The sequence below is a fragment of the Hydra viridissima genome, unplaced genomic scaffold (genome assembly GCF_058129835.1).
Source record: "Hydra viridissima isolate aposymbiotic clone 2 unplaced genomic scaffold, HvirCarnegie_v1 scaffold_9, whole genome shotgun sequence".
Taxonomy (NCBI): Eukaryota; Metazoa; Cnidaria; class Hydrozoa; order Anthoathecata; family Hydridae; genus Hydra; species Hydra viridissima.
The window spans coordinates 6373156-6391545 of NW_028324308.1; the positions used below are offsets into that span (position 1 = coordinate 6373156).

Sequence of the window (18390 nt, forward strand, 5' to 3'; positions counted from 1 at the left end):
ATCTAAACATAAAATCAAAAAAATTTATAAAAAAGTGCATCGTTTGCCTTGAAATTTTATTAAAAAGTGTGAAAAAAAGGAAAACTTCAAAACACAATTTCTCAAAAATGACAATAAATCAAACCTCCAAATTTGGTATGGTAGTTCTACATATGTATAAAATTCATTTGTTATAGGATTTTTAAATTTGTCTCCCTAGTTCAGATTATATTGACTTTTAAACTTGAATATATATTTTTATGAAAAAACTCTGGCAAACAAAACCATATTGTAGCGCCCCAAAAAAAGAAATTTTAAAAATCTTAAGACAAATGAATTCTACATGTATAAAGAACATATCCTGAAAATTCCAGCTTAATTGCTTAATTTAAACTAGAGATATCATGTTTTAAAATTAAAAAAAAAAATCGAAAAATCTCAAAATGAGAAAAATCAAGTCAAAGATTAAAAATCAAAATTTGTCTCTAAAAACTGCTTAAAAACTACCAGAGCTATATGAATCTATTTTTTCAGTATATAAGTATCCCTTATGAAGAGATCTAAGTTTTTTTCTTTGCTTTTTGCATAGTGAAGTTGATTTACGACGCTTGTTTAAATTCGCTTTTTGTCCTTTAAAACCAGTTTTGGAATAGTCACTGACCCTAACAGCCCTAAGTTTTAACTTCTTAAATTAGAACTTCTCATATGCCATATAAATTTCATTGTCATTAAGGTTAGAGATTTTAGATAAAAAAAACAACATATTCATGCATTGAGAAAATGTTTCCATTGCAGTAAAACCTTTTCCGATTTCACGAAAATTGCTCTTGCATTTGCTTTGTAGATTTTAGGACCTTGACCATGGCTAACAAAGGTTGAAATAAACTCTTAAGTATAGAGAAATTAATAAATAAAAAATAATCATCTTCCTGTCTTATAACTTCACTATTGGTATTGAGATCACTACTATTGGTATGATGGCCAAAATGACAAATCTTGTGAAGCTTCTTTTTCCAATATAATATAGATCTGCGATGTTTTTGGTCATGCTTTAAAGTCACATTTTCTTATAATTATTGTCATATTGAACTGTATATTGGTTGTGATATAAAATCATTACTTATGAAGCTTTCAACTCTTGATTTAAATCAAAAAAGTTGTACTGGTGTACAACTTTTTTGATTTAAGATTTTGCTCAATTTTTTTTGAGAAAAAAAAAAGAACTCAAGAATAAATTTTTTAGGGGGAGTTCTCCTAAATTGGGAACAGGTGGCTGGGAAACATTTGTTACATGTGTCAATTTCACTAAACAATAACATCACAATATTATTATATTGTGAATTTAAAGTTGAGTAAAGTTTTTATTGTCTTCTGGAAAAAGCAACAAACAAAATTTTATCTTGATTACTTTGTTGGGCTGTGAAAATTCAGCCGTTTTTTTGATTTACACAACCTTAGGCATGAATTATAATGTCTGTTACGTTTGATGAGAATCATTGTATATGTTTATTTGAATTATAAAAAAATCGTCTGGAATGGCTAATATAGACGCGTAAGTTCTTTCCAGAGCTATCGGGCAGACGATCGAGTTATAAAGTTATAAAACGTGTCGCTCTTGCGAAATTGCGATTCCTTCTTATGAAATTTAGTTTTATAACAGAATTTACGATTATTTTTTCGATTATTTTTTTTTTTTGTTATTAAAGAAAAAAATTAATTGAAAAGACAAACTTTCATAGAGTAATAAAAAAGGGTTTTCTTAACGTTCTTTGCAAAAAATGTTCTTAATAATTTTGTGTGGCTATGAAAATTCAGCCGTTTTTTGATTTGCACAACCTTAGGCATGAATTATAATGTATGTTACGTTTGATGCACACAGGATATCAAACAAGATATGCTGTTAAAACTTGATCCCAAAAGTGAAAAAACCGATGTTCGGAAAATCTCTGCATCCACATAAACTCGGATAAATAATCAGCTACCATTTCGCGATTAGTTGGCCCCATCATTAATTTGAATTTTGCTTTTGCTCGACACCACATAGCTTCCACGTGATTTGTTGTTACACCTGTCTGTGGATCTACAAAGTTGAGGGTGTGGTTAACGGTACCATGTAAATATGCAGGAGCTTGCAAATCATTATATGCTGCCCACATATCACTCCAGACAATAGAGCCAGGAAGTATCCATTGATGTATAATAGGAATTAATGTTGCAGCATCGCGATTTTGGACAGGAACCAAAAAGCCTTTCTTCGTTGCAGGTTCATACCCACCAAATATCCACTGCTGCGGGATTATTCTACCAACTTGATATTTTCTTCGACAAAAAACAGATTCATCTATTTCAACAATGCACCCTGGACCGCCTATGGGATCAGGGTTATTGAGGAAATATGAAACGCAAATGTCTCTGCAAAATTGATTCCAATCAACAATGGTGCTGTCGTTTCCGATATTTAACTCTTGCCTTAAATCACTTATTGATAATCCCCGGCTCTTACCTGCACTTCTACTCCAAGCGTAAGTTAAGCCCAATATTTGCCACAATTGTAGGTGAGATTTCTCAAAGAAGCTGCCTTTTCTAATGTTGAAGGTTCTTTTGCAGCGCTTGACTGGACATCTCCAAATAACTTGATCAACTGACCCATTCTTTGTTTGCTGTGTGCAGGGCACGTTACATACACTACAATTCATACTTTCAGCGAGTAAACCATAAGTTCTGCACTAGTGAATTGTAGCTTCGATATCGTATTTGAATTTTGCTCCTATTTCTGTCATAGAAAGTGAGTCAAAAGCGTCTATTGTTGGTCTTCGAAGAGCCATGATATGTAGATAAATGAAGAAGCAGAAAAACTATTCTAAAGCACTCTTTTTTATATGACATAATGAAAATGAATTCACGGGGGGGGGGGGGGGTTAACTTGAAGTATTAAAAGAAAGTCAATAGTTTTAAAGAATTACTTTTTTAATTAAAAAATTTTTAACTTGTTTTAAAGTTAATTGTAGAATATAATCAATGAAAGAATTTTCAACTTATTTGACAAAAGTTTTAAAAGACACTCAAGCTAACAAACTAAGAATCCAGTTAAAGCAAATTGACGCGATAAGAGTAAATGCCATTGAATTCCATTACCTGCTAGTAGAAAAAAAAAAGCGGTCAATACACCTGATTATGAACTTAACGCACCGGTTCTTTGTTCTACTATTCGAAATCTTTAATATAAAAAATAAAAACCAGGTTGTTGATACTTTGAAAGGATAACTTTTAAACAAAAAAAAATCACTTTTCAAGATGGCGAATATTAGCGATTTGTGGTATATTTTTGTACTTTCAACTTCAGATTAGAGCACTTTCCGTTGATTTTGAGACCCATGTTTTTATACGATTCTTAATCAGCATAAAATTCTGTATCAGAATCAATCATAAAATTAGGGGGGGGGGGGGGAGAGAAAGTGGAGTAGCGCCGATAATCCCATGATATTTCTGAACACATTCCCAAGAAAAAAATTCCAAGTATTAAATAGTGTACGTGTGTTGAATCATTAGCGTTTAAGCGACACTTAAAGATAAACATATTTTTGTTATCAAGTTAATTGCAATTTTGCAGTGTAGCAATAACTTATAGAAAATTTATTATGAATAATAATTACGACTGTTGCGATGAATTTTACTTTAGAGGGTATGTACTTTGGATTTGTGGCATAACTAGTGTCCTGTAGCTTTTAAAAACACTATTTAAAAATTTCAATCTATTTTTCGTTTTTTAATTTTCAAAGCTTGTAACTAGTTTTATCCACATATTTAGGCTAATTTTTTTAAAATAAAATAACTACAATTCTAAGGTGTTTAGATGTAAAAATTTGGCTGCCATGGTCTGCCCCGCTTAATTTTTGTATAACTTTTTTCAGACCAAGTGTATTCAATTAAAAAGTTGGAGTTATTTGAAGAATGGCGAAAACATACAAACGAAGAACGAAATTCTCTTCTGTGTGACTTTATTCTGAAAGGCTGTAGTACAGAAGATGTGACTAGTGATTCGCGAAAAAGTACAATTAAAAATTACAAGCATATCCCCTAAATTTGCAGAAAAGGGGAATGCAGCCAATAAAACAATGAATAATTTTTTAAATAAAAATAAAAGTTGGTTAGAGAGCAATAATTTAGAACTTAAGATAAGTTTACATTGGTCCTATTCATCCACGACATGAAGGAAGTCGGCCTCAAAGAAATCTTTGAAGACTCGTCTGTAAAAACCAAAAGATGTAGAGTTGTAGACTTAGTGCATTTGCGTAGTCCATGCATTTTGGGTTTGACAGTCGCCTTTTTTTTTTATAAAACAAGGTTCCATAGTTATCAGAGACCTGAAAGAAAATTCTAAAAACCTTTGCAAAAATGGCATGTTAAATCATGAATTTAGGTGCTTGTAAGACCAATCGAAAATTTCAGACTTCAATTTGGACTTATAGAAAATCCATATATCAAAAACTTTATCATTTCAATGTTTTGATGATTCAATAAAATAAATATCTTATTTAATTCACAGGATCGCATTTCTTCTAAATAAATCTTTGATTGTGAAAAGATTACTTTGGTTGTGAAAAGATTAAAAACGTGTTGCAGTTTTTTGTTATCTTGAGTTTTTGTCAATTGCTTGCTACAGCTAAAAGATTTGCCTGCTTGTCATTTTTGTGTCCTAAAGACTCTAAAAAATCCTGGGCAAGTTTAATTTCCATTTATGCACAATCTTTAACCACATGGAGAGAAAGTACAAATTCTTTGTTGATCAGAAATCTAGGAAAGAATTCCCAGTTTGAAGGATTTATTTTAATCCATTCAAGCATGGTGAGTCCTACAAGTTCAGAAAGAGTTTCAAGTCAGAAAGACCATCTACAACAATCTGTGGTATTGCTTTCCATAGTTTGTATGAGTATAGCATCTTTGGCCTTGGAGTTTTTTAAAGCTGAAGAGCAATAGCTTGTTGAACTTCTTCCAGTAAGTTATCGTTAACAAGACATAGTACAACAAATCATTCAGTTAGATACTAGAAATGACTCTGCATTCAATTAAAGCATGCCTTAGCAGAATTAGGGATTCTATCTATGTACTGAATCATATCATCAATGGCTTGTAGGTCTTGAGAAGAAGCAGTACCTGCGAAGGGGGCTTTAACAAACCAGATTGAATAAAATACTAAGTTGAACTCACCCATATGCTTAATAACTACTGCCTCCATAGTAGACACTAAAACAGGTGCAAGGTTTTATTTGTGGAAGTAGAAATTCAAGCGTTGAATAATACTAACTAGATGCTTAAACAAAAATACTTCGTTTAAGCATCCAGTTTCTTCGTAAAGCTTGCTTGAAGTTTGTTCTCCAGGGAACAATAACTCATATCACTGGATTAGACAATTAAGTTTAGCATGTACCTCATGAGAAGTTTGTAATGGTAATACTTTAAAACACTTCTACCAGGTTGAAGTTTAGTATTTGCACCTCTATTCTTTCAATATTTTTTTAGAACTTCAAGCTAAAGATAACAAATTCAAAAAATGATAAGCATATTAAACAACACCTTCATCAACAATACACAAAAGCTGTTAAAGAAAATTTCTTTTTTAAAATATATGGATTTTCTTTAAGTCCAAAGTGGCTTAACAGTGTACCAATGAAACTTTGTTGAAAATTACCAATAAAAAGTCTGAAATTTTCCACGGGTCTCACTAAAACTTAAATTCACAATAAATAAAAATTATTGTATGTTCAAGTTTTCGTTTTTTTTTAATTTTAAATTTAATCCCATACTAAAATCTGTTTCTGTCAGACAGTTACTATTATTAGACTTGCTAGTTTCTCCAGACAAAAATGATTGGGCATTCTGATAAGCTGCTCAAAATTGCCTAACAATAAAAATAATTATAAATAAATAGTTTAAAAAATGTTTATAAAATTACACTTTAAATAGCGTAAAAACTCCAGGTCTTGAGTTGAAAAGCTTTTGTTTCTGGTTAACTAACATTTTACAGAGAAGAAAAAAGGATTTTTTTATGTGTGGAGAGGAAAATCTTCTTAATATGCTTACACCGTATAAAACAAAAAAAAATTTGAAGAATATTATGCATACAAGAAGATCACGATATTTTTGATGATTGATTTGATGAAAATAAAACAACAGTTTTACTATAAGTTTTCGATGCTTCTCATATGCTTTTATGATTGTTCAACCTATTTAAACAACATCGTGATTGTTCCGCGATTTTAGGAGACGTAGAGGAGATTTTTAGGAGAGGAGAAGTAGATAAAAAAAAACCTAAACGGTTGTCCTGGTTTCTATTTATAAAAAAGAGGAGGCCGGAGACCTCCCCAAAATACAATTTCATTTTAAAATTATTGTTGAATTAGTTTATGTGTTTTATTAATCTTCATTTACATTAGTGTTTTGTGCATTTAACTAATTTTATAATTAAGTTTTAATATTCTCGGCAGATTTATTAACATCAATTTATATAAATTTAATATTCTCGGCAGATTTAAAAGTAGGCTCACCGGTGGAAAATTATTGAAAATTGTAAAATCAATCGCTTGTTAATAGTTATGCTCGGTGGATTTGCAAAGCACTCCTGCTTCCTGTCTTTGGTACAGTCTTTATGGTGGAAATGATTATGTGGCTCAGAAATATGAACTTGCAATAGCATGAAATAGCATCCAGCTGAAAGCATGAATTTCGATCCATTTATGAATGGTGAGTTGATTTAACTTTTTTGAAAAGAAAAAACTGAAAAAATCTCAAAAATGTCTAAAAAAACCTCAAAAAAGGTTTCTGAAAAGAATGTCTGAAAAAACCTCAAAAAGGTTTAAAGTACTTAGTTTTCAAGTTTCCAAAGATCTACTCAACTTTTAGTTAAGGTGATCTTTGGAAACATGGAAGTATTTATTTTATTGTAAAATCTATTTGCCTTATAAAGGATTTGAGAATGCATGGAAAATGTTTAAATGGGTCTAAGGTAACTTCCAGGATCACCACAAAACTCCTGTTGATGTTCTGATGAATTATTGTACACACCCAGTAAACACATAGCGTTTTTTAAACGTTATTTGGACGTTTACTTTAGGTTTTATCGTCCAAGGAAAAAAAGAACGTTTCGTAAACGTTCAAAAAGCGTCTTATAAGGATAAATTTGAAACGAAAAAGTTTGGTCAATAAAAGACGTCAAATAAACGATTTTTAGACGTTTGTTTTTTATCCATAATTATATCCGAAATTACGGAATTAGTTTAAGTTTTAAATGACTCAGGCCGTCTAAACTATAATAATATACTAGTTCAAATCTCATTTCGCTTCCGTTTAAGTATTTTTACTAATTCAGTTCAGCATTGAAAGTGTGAGACTGAAAGTTTATATATATATATATATATATATATATATATATATATATATATATATATATATATATATATATATATATATATATATATATATCTGTGTATGTGTGTGTGTCAGTGTGTAGTGATTTATAGATATATTATAATATAATATAAATAAAAATGAGTGATTCTTCAAGTGATCATTCTGTTATAAAAAAGAGCTGGACCAAACACAAATTATTACTTATGTTTGATCATATGTATAAAACAGTGGCGCTACTCCACTTTCTCCCCCCCCCCCCCCCCCCTAATTTTATGATTGATTCTGATACAGAATTTTATGCTGATTAAGAATCGTATAAAAACATGGGTCTCAAAATCAACGGAAAGTGCTCTAATCTGAAGTTGAAAGTACAAAAATATACCACAAATCGCTAATATTCGCCATCTTGAAAAGTGATTTTTTTTTGTTTAAAAGTTATCCTTTCAAAGTATCAACAACCTGGTTTTTATTTTTTATATTAAAGATTTCGAATAGTAGAACAAAGAACCGGTGCGTTAAGTTCATAATCAGGTGTATTGACCGCTTTTTTTTTTCTACTAGCAGGTAATGGAATTCAATGGCATTTACTCTTATCGCGTCAATTTGCTTTAACTGGATTCTTAGTTTGTTAGCTTGAGTGTCTTTTAAAACTTTTGTCAAATAAGTTGAAAATTCTTTCATTGATTATATTCTACAATTAACTTTAAAACAAGTTAAAAATTTTTTAATTAAAAAAGTAATTCTTTAAAACTATTGACTTTCTTTTAATACTTCAAGTTAACCCCCCCCCCCCCCCCGTGAATTCATTTTCATTATGTCATATAAAAAAGAGTGCTTTAGAATAGTTTTTCTGCTTCTTCATTTATCTACATATCATGGCTCTTCGAAGACCAACAATAGACGCTTTTGACTCACTTTCTATGACAGAAATAGGAGCAAAATTCAAATACGATATCGAAGCTACAATTCACTAGTGCAGAACTTATGGTTTACTCGCTGAAAGTATGAATTGTAGTGTATGTAACGTGCCCTGCACACAGCAAACAAAGAATGGGTCAGTTGATCAAGTTATTTGGAGATGTCCAGTCAAGCGCTGCAAAAGAACCTTCAACATTAGAAAAGGCAGCTTCTTTGAGAAATCTCACCTACAATTGTGGCAAATATTGGGCTTAACTTACGCTTGGAGTAGAAGTGCAGGTAAGAGCCGGGGATTATCAATAAGTGATTTAAGGCAAGAGTTAAATATCGGAAACGACAGCACCATTGTTGATTGGAATCAATTTTGCAGAGACATTTGCGTTTCATATTTCCTCAATAACCCTGATCCCATAGGCGGTCCAGGGTGCATTGTTGAAATAGATGAATCTGTTTTTTGTCGAAGAAAATATCAAGTTGGTAGAATAATCCCGCAGCAGTGGATATTTGGTGGGTATGAACCTGCAACGAAGAAAGGCTTTTTGGTTCCTGTCCAAAATCGCGATGCTGCAACATTAATTCCTATTATACATCAATGGATACTTCCTGGCTCTATTGTCTGGAGTGATATGTGGGCAGCATATAATGATTTGCAAGCTCCTGCATATTTACATGGTACCGTTAACCACACCCTCAACTTTGTAGATCCACAGACAGGTGTAACAACAAATCACGTGGAAGCTATGTGGTGTCGAGCAAAAGCAAAATTCAAATTAATGATGGGGCCAACTAATCGCGAAATGGTAGCTGATTATTTATCCGAGTTTATGTGGATGCAGAGATTTTCCGAACATCGGTTTTTTCACTTTTGGGATCAAGTTTTAACAGCATATCTTGTTTGATATCCTGTGTGCATCAAACGTAACATACATTATAATTCATGCCTAAGGTTGTGCAAATCAAAAAACGGCTGAATTTTCATAGCCACACAAAATTATTAAGAACATTTTTTGCAAAGAACGTTAAGAAAACCCTTTTTTATTACTCTATGAAAGTTTGTCTTTTCAATTAATTTTTTTCTTTAATAACAAAAAAAAAAAATAATCGAAAAAATAATCGTAAATTCTGTTATAAAACTAAATTTCATAAGAAGGAATCGCAATTTCGCAAGAGCGACACGTTTTATAACTTTATAACTCGATCGTCTGCCCGATAGCTCTGGAAAGAACTTACGCGTCTATATTAGCCATTCCAGACGATTTTTTTATAATTCAAATAAACATATACAATGATTCTTACGTCGCGAAAATAAAAATAAAAAACGTCATAAAATATGCGAAGGAATATAGATATATATATATATATATATACATAATTTCTGTATACAAACCCTTAGAATCTATTCTTCAAGAAAACATAAATAAATACTTGTTATAAAAAGAGGAAAGTCTAAACTTGCAATTTTCACCTGGACACTTTTAAAAAAAACTTTTTTTTTTTTAAAAAAATTAACCTTGAAGTTTTGAAACGCTAAGAACTAAAAATTTATGTATAAAAGTTAAAAAGTGTCCACATTCCATTAGATTCCTCATCCCTTTTTTAACATATACGGAAAATTTTATAAAAATTGGATGTGTTTTGGTATTAAGGAATCCTAACCTCCAAAAGCTTCGTTTTAAAAAAACGTTCCCGCTTCAAGCTTTTTTCTTAAAAGTGGTCTTAAGATATGGATAAAATTTAAATGAAGCCATATAATCAATAGTACTTTCTACATTTGGCTGTAAAGAGGTTGAGTAACACTAATTGATTCAAAAAACCTCAAGGTGTTTGCTTAAGCATACAAAAAGATATAAGAGAGTAAAGTTCATGAAAATTTCGTGTTTTTTGTCAAACGTCAGATGTTTTTCGTTGAGCCGTGGAATCGCTATCTATATTAAACCAGAAAAAATTCCTTATAGTAAAAACCAGGCTGGCAATGTTTTGCGGTTAAATCAACCGTAAAGTTAGTGAATTCAAGATGGCGAATATTAGTGATTTGTGGTATATTTTTGTACTTTCAACATCAGATTAGAGCACTTTCCGTTGTTTTTATACAATTCTTAATGAGCATAAAATTCTCTACCAGAATCAATCATAAAATTAGGGGGGGGGGGGGGGGGGGGAGAAAGTGGAGTAGCGCCGGGATCATCTACTAATTAATTCCTTGTATCGACTTTTGCCCACGTTGTTTGTATTAGATGATTGACTATGCATCGGTTGTATGAAGATCGACAAACTTTTTCTATACTTTGAAATTAGAACTTTTTGCAACTGCGCCGTGCTTTACCATGTTCTATGCAACTTTCTTGGTAAGTTTAACTTTAAGATTTAAAATATAAACTAAAAAAGCTGCTAGGTTAAACAAAAAAAAGTTAATAAACAAAAAAAGTTTCTAAGAACAGAAGCTTTCCTACTGTCACTTGTATTTGGTTAGAAATCCAAGAATGTGAAAATAACTTAATCTTTAAAACCGGACGTAGATTTTTTTGCGCGCAAAATTTTCAACTATATTTAACAATAACAAATCATTCACCACGGATTTTATATTTCAAACAATTACAAAATCTCAAACTTTAAAATAGATAAAAATAATTATCACATTTTTTCTTTTCTTCTTGAGTAGAGTGATATTTGGTTCTACCTAACTCCTAACTATACCCCTCCTTCCCCTCTTGCACCTCTTTCCCCTACTCCTATCTTTCCATATCTTCTCTATACTCTTTTTTTAAAATCTTTTCTTCAATGCTAATAACTGTTTAAAGCATTTCTACAAAAATCGTTTTTCTGTTTTTTGGTTATCGATTTTAGTGGTTAAATATCATTTCCAAAGATAGGAAGAATACTATTGACTGATAAAATTGGGGTGGAAATTTAATTACATTATAAAGAAATAGACTATAAATTTAAGTAAATTGCATTAGTGAGGGTTGGCGTTTTAAAACGCATTATTTTTGACATTTTTTGTTAGGTTTACTGGCCTGCTATTTTACATAAAGCACACATTCGTTCTAAGATGGTTTCAAAAAATTTCTCAAATAAGTTTTCTGTTTCAAAAAATTTAATTACTCAACATCTTTCTCTTCATGTAAAACCGCAATATTATACAAAATTTGAGTGCAAAATCCGAGCGTTATCGAAGATTATTTAGCATCATGGTCATACTTCCAGAGTTCAATATCATTACTATCAGTTCATTTGAATGCATTTAAAAAGGAACAGGGTATTTGTATACAATTTTTAACTAGAACAAAGTTCGATAAGAGATTAAACAGTGGGGATTAGTAACAATCAAAACCATTTTATTATCGAGCAAATTTTCTTAAAATTTATGTAGGAGTTTTTTTTTTTATTAATAAACCTTTAAAAAGATTTTAATCGCTGTCTTTCATAAACAATTGTCTAAGCTGAAACGAAACTTATAGGATATGAAAGCTATTATACTTACCGTAATAATCGCGCTAAAAATTAAAGCTTTGAGTTGCATTAAAAAGTTGCAGTTTGAACTTTCCATCAAAGCGACTCGACGTCACATTAAACTTTGGAATTTTCAAGTGAAAATTTCTTAAGGGTTGGAAGATGAGTTTGTTTAAAGGCCATATTAGCAAATCTGCTGCTGACTTAAGCAAGCCGTTTCGAAAGAGATTTTGTACAGTTTGTTGGGAAGAAATTAATATTACAAAGTCAAGCTCCCTGAAAAGGCTGTCTCTGTCTTTGTCTTTGATGAAAGGGTCTCAAAAGCTCCCAAACGAAGTTCCTAAGAAAAAAAGTTCAGCAAAACAGTTAGTTCTTACATACTATAAAGATGAAAAAAACGAAGAAACTGGCGATTATAAAGGTTGGCCATATTTACATTTTTATCATTGCCAATGTAAGTGATATGAAGTATATTTTGTTAAAAAGTAAGTCACAAAAGCCAACTTATCTTTGTCGACGAAGTATATTTTCAGAAAATTACGAAAAATTTAATCGGTTATGTGTTTATGGTCACTTTAGTATTTAAACTTACTGAGCCAATTTTATTGTCTCTTTAGTATTTGAAATTGCCGAACCAATTTTACAAAGATATTTCACTAAACATTTTTATGCTTTCCTAAGCTTTTCGCAAGTTTTGTTTGTATTGTCCAGAAAAATGTTGTGATTTTTGTTATTTGATTTGAAAAACTAAAGTTGCCGAAAGTTATAGTAGAAAAAATTAATTTAAAACTAAGGTCTTTAAAAATTTCCCTTTCTTTCTAAAATTATGGTTTATAAATACATCGAGTTTCACAGCCACAAGTCACTTAAATTTCCGCATTTTTACACAAAATTATTTCACTGAGTACCAGATCTAACTGTTGATCGACGTTTAGATATATTGTGAAAATAAAGAAAAAATAAGTTTGCTGTTAAGATCTGCGTCGCGCAATTGAAGCGAAGTTCTTACCAAAATAAAGAGAAAGCGTTCCTTTTGCTTTTTTCTTTTTATTTATATATATATATTTTTACATCTACAATATGTTAACATTTTGTAGTTTTTGTAAAACACTCCTCTTTTTCAGATTGTTTTTTTTAAATTATTTTGTTTAAAATATTACACTTAAAAATGTTATTTGTCTTATCGAATTATGTCAAAATCAAAAACTAATCTGTAATTATGCCGACAATCAATCAGTATTAAAAACGTTTTTAAAATTTAATGCGTTTTGCATGTCTGCATTAAGTATTCTTTCTACAATACCTCTTATATAAAGCATACAAATCTGTTGGCTGCTGAAAAACTTGGTTTAAAATTTAATTCCGGTTGGTTTTCAGGTTAAATTACGTTTTTGAAAAGATAACCCCCTCTGATCCTGATATGAGGTTTTAGCCGCGAAAGGGTATCTTGTTGTGTAGAGATTTCTATTACACAAGCCAATAAAAATAAGTATTATTGTTGATCGACAATAATAATTTTACGCTTAAGCGTAGGAAAAGTTTTGCAAAAGTTTACTATAAGTCCTCGCGTTTGCATTTTATTTTTCCAAAAATTTTTTATCTAGGGAAATTCATTCTTGATAACTCTGACTTCCGAGACGTATCAGAAGGGGTAAAAGAATATCGGAACGTGGTATGCGTTAAATTGTCTCCCTTGAATAACGCTAGGGAATTGTACTTGTGTTTTGAGACAGAAGAACAGAAAAACAGTTTGCTTAAAGTTCTTCGTGAGCATATTCAAATTGTGAGTGTTTTCTTCCTTCTCTTTAATTTTATTCAAATTTTTTTTGTTTCTCGATGCTTCTTTTCTTTTTTTCTTTTTTTCTTTTTTCTGCTTTTTGCTGGAAAAATATCTAATTAATTCTTATGCGTGGTCGAATGCTAGTTCAAACTCTTGAATACCCTTTTTTTTTAAATATTGTTTAACAAAATCAGTTTTCTGGATGTGACCATTGAAAATTATTTTGATTATACATATGTTGCTTTTGACACTATTTTCAAATTGGTCAATTATTTTGGTTTTCTTCCTGCAAAGAACCCAAAACCAGTAAATAATATTTAAAGGTTATTTAAACAACTCATTGAATAAAACCCTGACGTATCTTTTTATTGATTGAATCTGGGTAAAAAAAGATAAATACTTTTTCTTTGCATCTTCACATTTTTAGGATCATCATCTCAAAAAAGATCATTAGGAATTGATTTCAATTTTTTCCAATAGAAATCCCCTACTGAAGAAGATTTTAATGGTACGACAGAATCTCCAGTTAAATTCACTCCCTATGACGAGGGCAATCCGTAAGTATTATAAATATTATAAGTATTAGTAAGTATTAGTAAGTATTATAAATCCTCCCAATATATGAATTAGTTATTTAATTACCCTAGCTTGTTAAGTGCGTTAAAAAATATATATTTTCAAAAAAAATAATTTCTCAGCGAAATACTCTTGATAATTCAACTGTCTACTCACAACGCTTGTGGCAGAGCCTGACGGGATGGCAAATATCTAAGATGGAGTGTAGCTAAACTTAAAAAGTTTTTAAGTGATTTTTACTCCTCCGTATCTGATATTTACGCTCGTCTGTCTGCGCTACTGCACCTTGCAGCTTAATGCTTCGCAAGGAAACTATAATTTGGCAAGGTATGTGTAGGATTTGTTGGAAAGTTTTCTTTTAGTTGAACTTGCTTCTGATACATGCACTAAACTTAGCGTCGTAAATTATTTTTATTTGACAACAAAAATTACTTTTAAGATTTTTCTTTTACAAAGACACAGGTTCTCTTTAAATCTAAAAACAGCAAAAAGATTCACAAACATTAAAAAAAAAAAAGCTGTAAGTGGAAATAGTAACACTCTAAACTTTTCAAAATTTCGAAAAACTTCTCGAAATCAATTCACAAATTTTTTTCTGCTTGCAGAAAATGATACTGATAAAAACTTGAATATAAAAATATGTGCTACAAGAAACTAAAGACGAAGAGATTCTACACTCTTAGACGTTAATTTAGAAAAATGCCTAAAAATTATTATTTGCATTTGCTTAAAATACCATGCCAAAAATGCCTTTGATATAATGGTTTTAATCGTACTTTTATCTTTTGTTTTACAGCTCGGCTTTCAAAAAACTCAAAGTGTAAAACAAAAGATAAAAGTACATAAAGAAGTAATATTTTTAATCCTTGAAACAACACAACTCATAAAACCAAAAGACATATCTATCATTAAAGCGATGCACATTTACGGCATCCTCTCTCATGATCAATTTAAGCCATCTCAATAAGGCCTCTAAATTGATTATAGGAGAGGATGTCGCCGAAAAGTTAGTTACTTAAATCTACTTCACCTGGTGTTAAAATGGGTGATTACCTGGAAAATGAAAACTTTAATTTAGTTGACGAAACTCAAGAGGAATTCTAGTCTAAAATCTCAATCGACCAATTTTCTATCGTTATATATTATATAGTCCCAGAAAAATCGGAAATGATCTCCGATTTTTTGGAAACAAACGACGGCTGGTATGCACAATAAGTGCAAACAAATCAGTATTTTCTTTAAATTATCAAGTGGAAAAATTGGAAATACTGCTGATAAGTAAGATTATACTTCACCTTTTTAATAAAACTGCTGATAAGTAAGATTATACTTCACCTTCATCCCTGATCATTTTCTGCCACAAAATATCTTTCTCTTACAGTTGTTGGAAAGAAAACTTCAAGGTCCATCTGCATTGGACCAGAAATATCACGAGTTCCCATCCTTTCTTTTTGGACAAGGTGAAAAGGTGGATGATATTATCCCATACCTGACGATGCTGTACAAGGTACAACATCAGGTTGAGAATGGAGGTTTACACAATAGCTGCACTTCCATCAATAAGATTCTCCTTAGAGGATATAGGATTTTGAAAACGCAATTGATAAATGTTTCGTTGCATTTCACTATGTACTTTGGTCTAAACTCACAAAGCATATTCAGTTTAACTACTGACAAACCATTCTATTTTCAACTTGATGCAACTTCTTTAAAATTTATGCGCGAATAACATTTCTGAACTTTTTGTTTCTCGTAATTTTTTTTTGGAGAGCACCGTATGATGTCGTTTTCTGTTGCTAATAATTTTTATTCAGAGACAAATGTTTGAAAAAACAATTTTGAAAACCAGGGTCACATTATTTGACAAAGCTAATAATTTAAAAAAAAATAATATTTAGATATTAATTAACAGTTAATTAGCTGGATACATATTTATTTAAAGTTTTGCTCTCTATTAATTTACAGTTTTAAGGATTTATTACCATAGAGACTGCATTGGAGTCTGCACAGATATCAACATTTCATCTTCTTTATTTTTTGTTTAGCTATCTCCCTTTACTTGGATTCTTTCGTTGGCTTCATTATTTGTCTTTTTCGCTCTGCTTTATGTTTCTGACTTAAAATTTTTTGCTCATTCAGCAAAAGTTGTTCAATAATCCATCATACACCAATCACATGGTTATTTAATTAATATGAGCTCTCACGAACATGATTTATATTTAAGTATAATTCACGTTATTTAGGTGTGTATAACTTTATTTTAATGTTGCTACTTGACGATATTAAAAAAAAAAAAAAAAAAGCAATCTCTATGAGCAGCCTAGTCATATTCGGGCTGAATTTTTTGTAATACTCCTTTTATGATTGTTATTGGTTACAATTAAGAGCAAATTGCAATCTATGCTATGCATCTTTATGTATAGTTTCAAGCTATTTCTTGATAGCAATTAACGCCAGGGCTCTTCGTCTTAGGAATGCAAATTAAATTTAAAGTAAAGCTATCCTACTCATCTTTTTAGCTAATATCGTTATGAGATGAATAAACGATATTATTATCGATATTATTTCTTCGGTGACTGATAATATCTTTTTAAATATCGTAATATCGGGTCTAGGAAACAAAAATTTCTATAGAAGAATCTTGGTGTTTAATTCTAGCCTGTCGAATGAGGTTGAATACCTTTTATGCAACCAACCCTAAGTCTAATTCTAAGATAATATAAAATTGTGTTTTGTAATCTCCTTCAAAACTAAATGTTTTTTTGATATATGGAAAATTGAAAGACAGTAGATAAAGATAATTTAAACATTTTTTTTTTTAGAATTTTGAAAGAGTTGGAAAATTTCCGTCACAAAATACGGAGTGCAGAGTTCAGTGAAGAAACTCAGAACGTACAGAATATACCTACAGAAAAGCAGGATTTGAACACCTCAATAGAAACACACACCAACTTAGAAAATTGTATAAAAAATGAAAACGATTCAACATGCTCAAAGTCTTCCTCACAAGGCTGTGACTCAAGTATTAACTCCGACGGTTTGTTATCTACGCATTCATTGAAAAGCGATTCAAATGTTTGCAACAATAGCACCACAAGTGAAACAGATTCTAATACGCGAAAACTTATTTAACAACCGCTATTACAACTGTTTGAATTTGATATCGGCAGCTGTGGATAAAAGTTTAAATTAGCATCAATGATGAGCATCTTATTAAATAAATAGTAACCAACAAATATATCCGAGGATATGCTTTTTTAACTTGAAAGTAGCTTCAGTATTCTTAAATGCTACAACTTTAAAAATGTATTTATAACGTTAATTTGTAACTAAAAAAAAAAAAAAAGAAAACTCTTATTACCAACGTAGTAACGCAGAGAGTAATCATTGGAGCTTCAAAATCTATTATATGATGGCATCTTTTTTAATTTTCTCAAAGTATACGGAGATTTTTTTCCAAAATATGGTGTTTCTTATTCAAGCTAAAGCCGCTTTTGAGAAGTCCGACGCTTTTGATTGTCTATGACTCTATTTAGCTTTATATCAGAGCATTCTAACGATCTGATATTCAAAGTTTTTGTTTGTTATATTATAAATAACACACCTAAGTAGTTAAAAATAATGTATCTCCATTATATTTAATTGCATTCAGCGATTACTTTATGCGTGACCTAAGCTCATCTTTGTAATTATTTTTCCATATTTATAGCATATCTACTAAGTTGGGTCATACTTAGTGCCGGATTAATATGTCCCGGAGCTTTAAAACTCTCCGACAGAGGAAAACCTTACTAAGTAAGGGTTCTTAAAATAATTTTAATGGCACTTTTATTTGATAATAAATCTAAAATTGGTTCTCAGATGTGCGAAATATAATTTCAGATGTGAGTGCAATTTTAATCGTTCATATTAAAAATGAAAACAAATTTAGAAATGTTTTGAAATAATAGCTCAAGAAATTGAATCGAAAAAAATTGATAAGATGCTTAAAGATACTTGAACAATACAGCTAGATTTCGAATAGTTGAAACTGATTACTATTAATAAGTTACCCAACTTATTGGATTTTTATATTGCGTACAAAAATAGTGCATTTGAAATAGACCGCTAGAGAAATGAAATCTCAGCCTGTATGATGGAACTAGAGTGTCTGCGCTTTGTCAATATTCTTAAAAATGATAGTTAATAAGAGAGACAATGATGCCTGATGAATGAGGCAATTTTACATTAATCCAAGTTTGTATGACAATAATTTCCATTATTGTCATACAAACTTGGCT

The 18390-nt window shown here is 30.7% G+C and overlaps 3 protein-coding genes and 1 long non-coding RNA gene across 5 annotated transcripts; 3 read left to right on the plus strand and 1 right to left on the minus strand.

Moving 5' to 3' along the window:
- Positions 1 to 1862: 1862 nt before the first annotated feature.
- On the minus strand, positions 1863 to 2675 carry LOC149883764 (uncharacterized). The gene has a single exon (XM_090098633.1). It carries the CDS (start codon positions 2673 to 2675, stop codon positions 1863 to 1865), a length of 813 nt encoding a protein of 270 aa, XP_089954759.1.
- Positions 2676 to 3447: 772 nt separating this feature from the next.
- LOC149883765 (uncharacterized) lies at positions 3448 to 5891 on the plus strand. The gene is made up of 2 exons (XR_016455775.1): positions 3448 to 3661; positions 3891 to 5891. It is a non-coding gene; the product is annotated as an uncharacterized LOC149883765 (long non-coding RNA).
- A 2499-nt stretch (positions 5892 to 8390) lies between these two features.
- On the plus strand, positions 8391 to 9203 carry LOC149883766 (uncharacterized). The gene has a single exon (XM_090098634.1). The coding sequence runs from the start codon at positions 8391 to 8393 to the stop codon at positions 9201 to 9203; it is 813 nt and encodes a 270-aa protein (XP_089954760.1).
- A 2588-nt stretch (positions 9204 to 11791) lies between these two features.
- On the plus strand, positions 11792 to 17482 carry LOC145185576 (uncharacterized). Of its 2 annotated transcripts, none has more exons than XR_016455974.1 (4): positions 11792 to 12175; positions 13359 to 13537; positions 14015 to 15617; positions 16156 to 16353. XR_016455974.1 is itself a non-coding variant. In XM_090098889.1 (4 exons), exons 1-4 carry the CDS (start codon positions 11917 to 11919, stop codon positions 17240 to 17242), a joined length of 825 nt encoding a protein of 274 aa, XP_089955015.1. In that variant the 5' UTR covers positions 11792 to 11916; the 3' UTR covers positions 17243 to 17482. The 2 variants fall into 2 exon arrangements, 1 of the variants encoding a protein (XP_089955015.1); XM_090098889.1 differs by lacking the exon at positions 16156 to 16353 and adding an exon at positions 16933 to 17482 and having other exon boundaries at positions 14015 to 14091.
- Positions 17483 to 18390: the final 908 nt, after the last annotated feature.

Coding starts and splice junctions, on each gene's coding strand:
- LOC149883764 (XM_090098633.1), bottom strand. CDS start 2,675: ATGAATTGTAGTGTATGTAACGTGCCCTGCACACAGCAAACAAAGAAT.
- LOC149883766 (XM_090098634.1), top strand. CDS start 8,391: ATGAATTGTAGTGTATGTAACGTGCCCTGCACACAGCAAACAAAGAAT.
- LOC145185576 (XM_090098889.1), top strand. CDS start 11,917: ATGAGTTTGTTTAAAGGCCATATTAGCAAATCTGCTGCTGACTTAAGC. Junction 12,176..13,358: donor AGAAACTGGCGATTATAAAG/GTTGGCCATATT, acceptor TTTTTTATCTAG/GGAAATTCATTCTTGATAAC. Junction 14,092..16,932: donor CCCTATGACGAGGGCAATCC/GTAAGTATTATA, acceptor TTTTTTTTTTAG/AATTTTGAAAGAGTTGGAAA.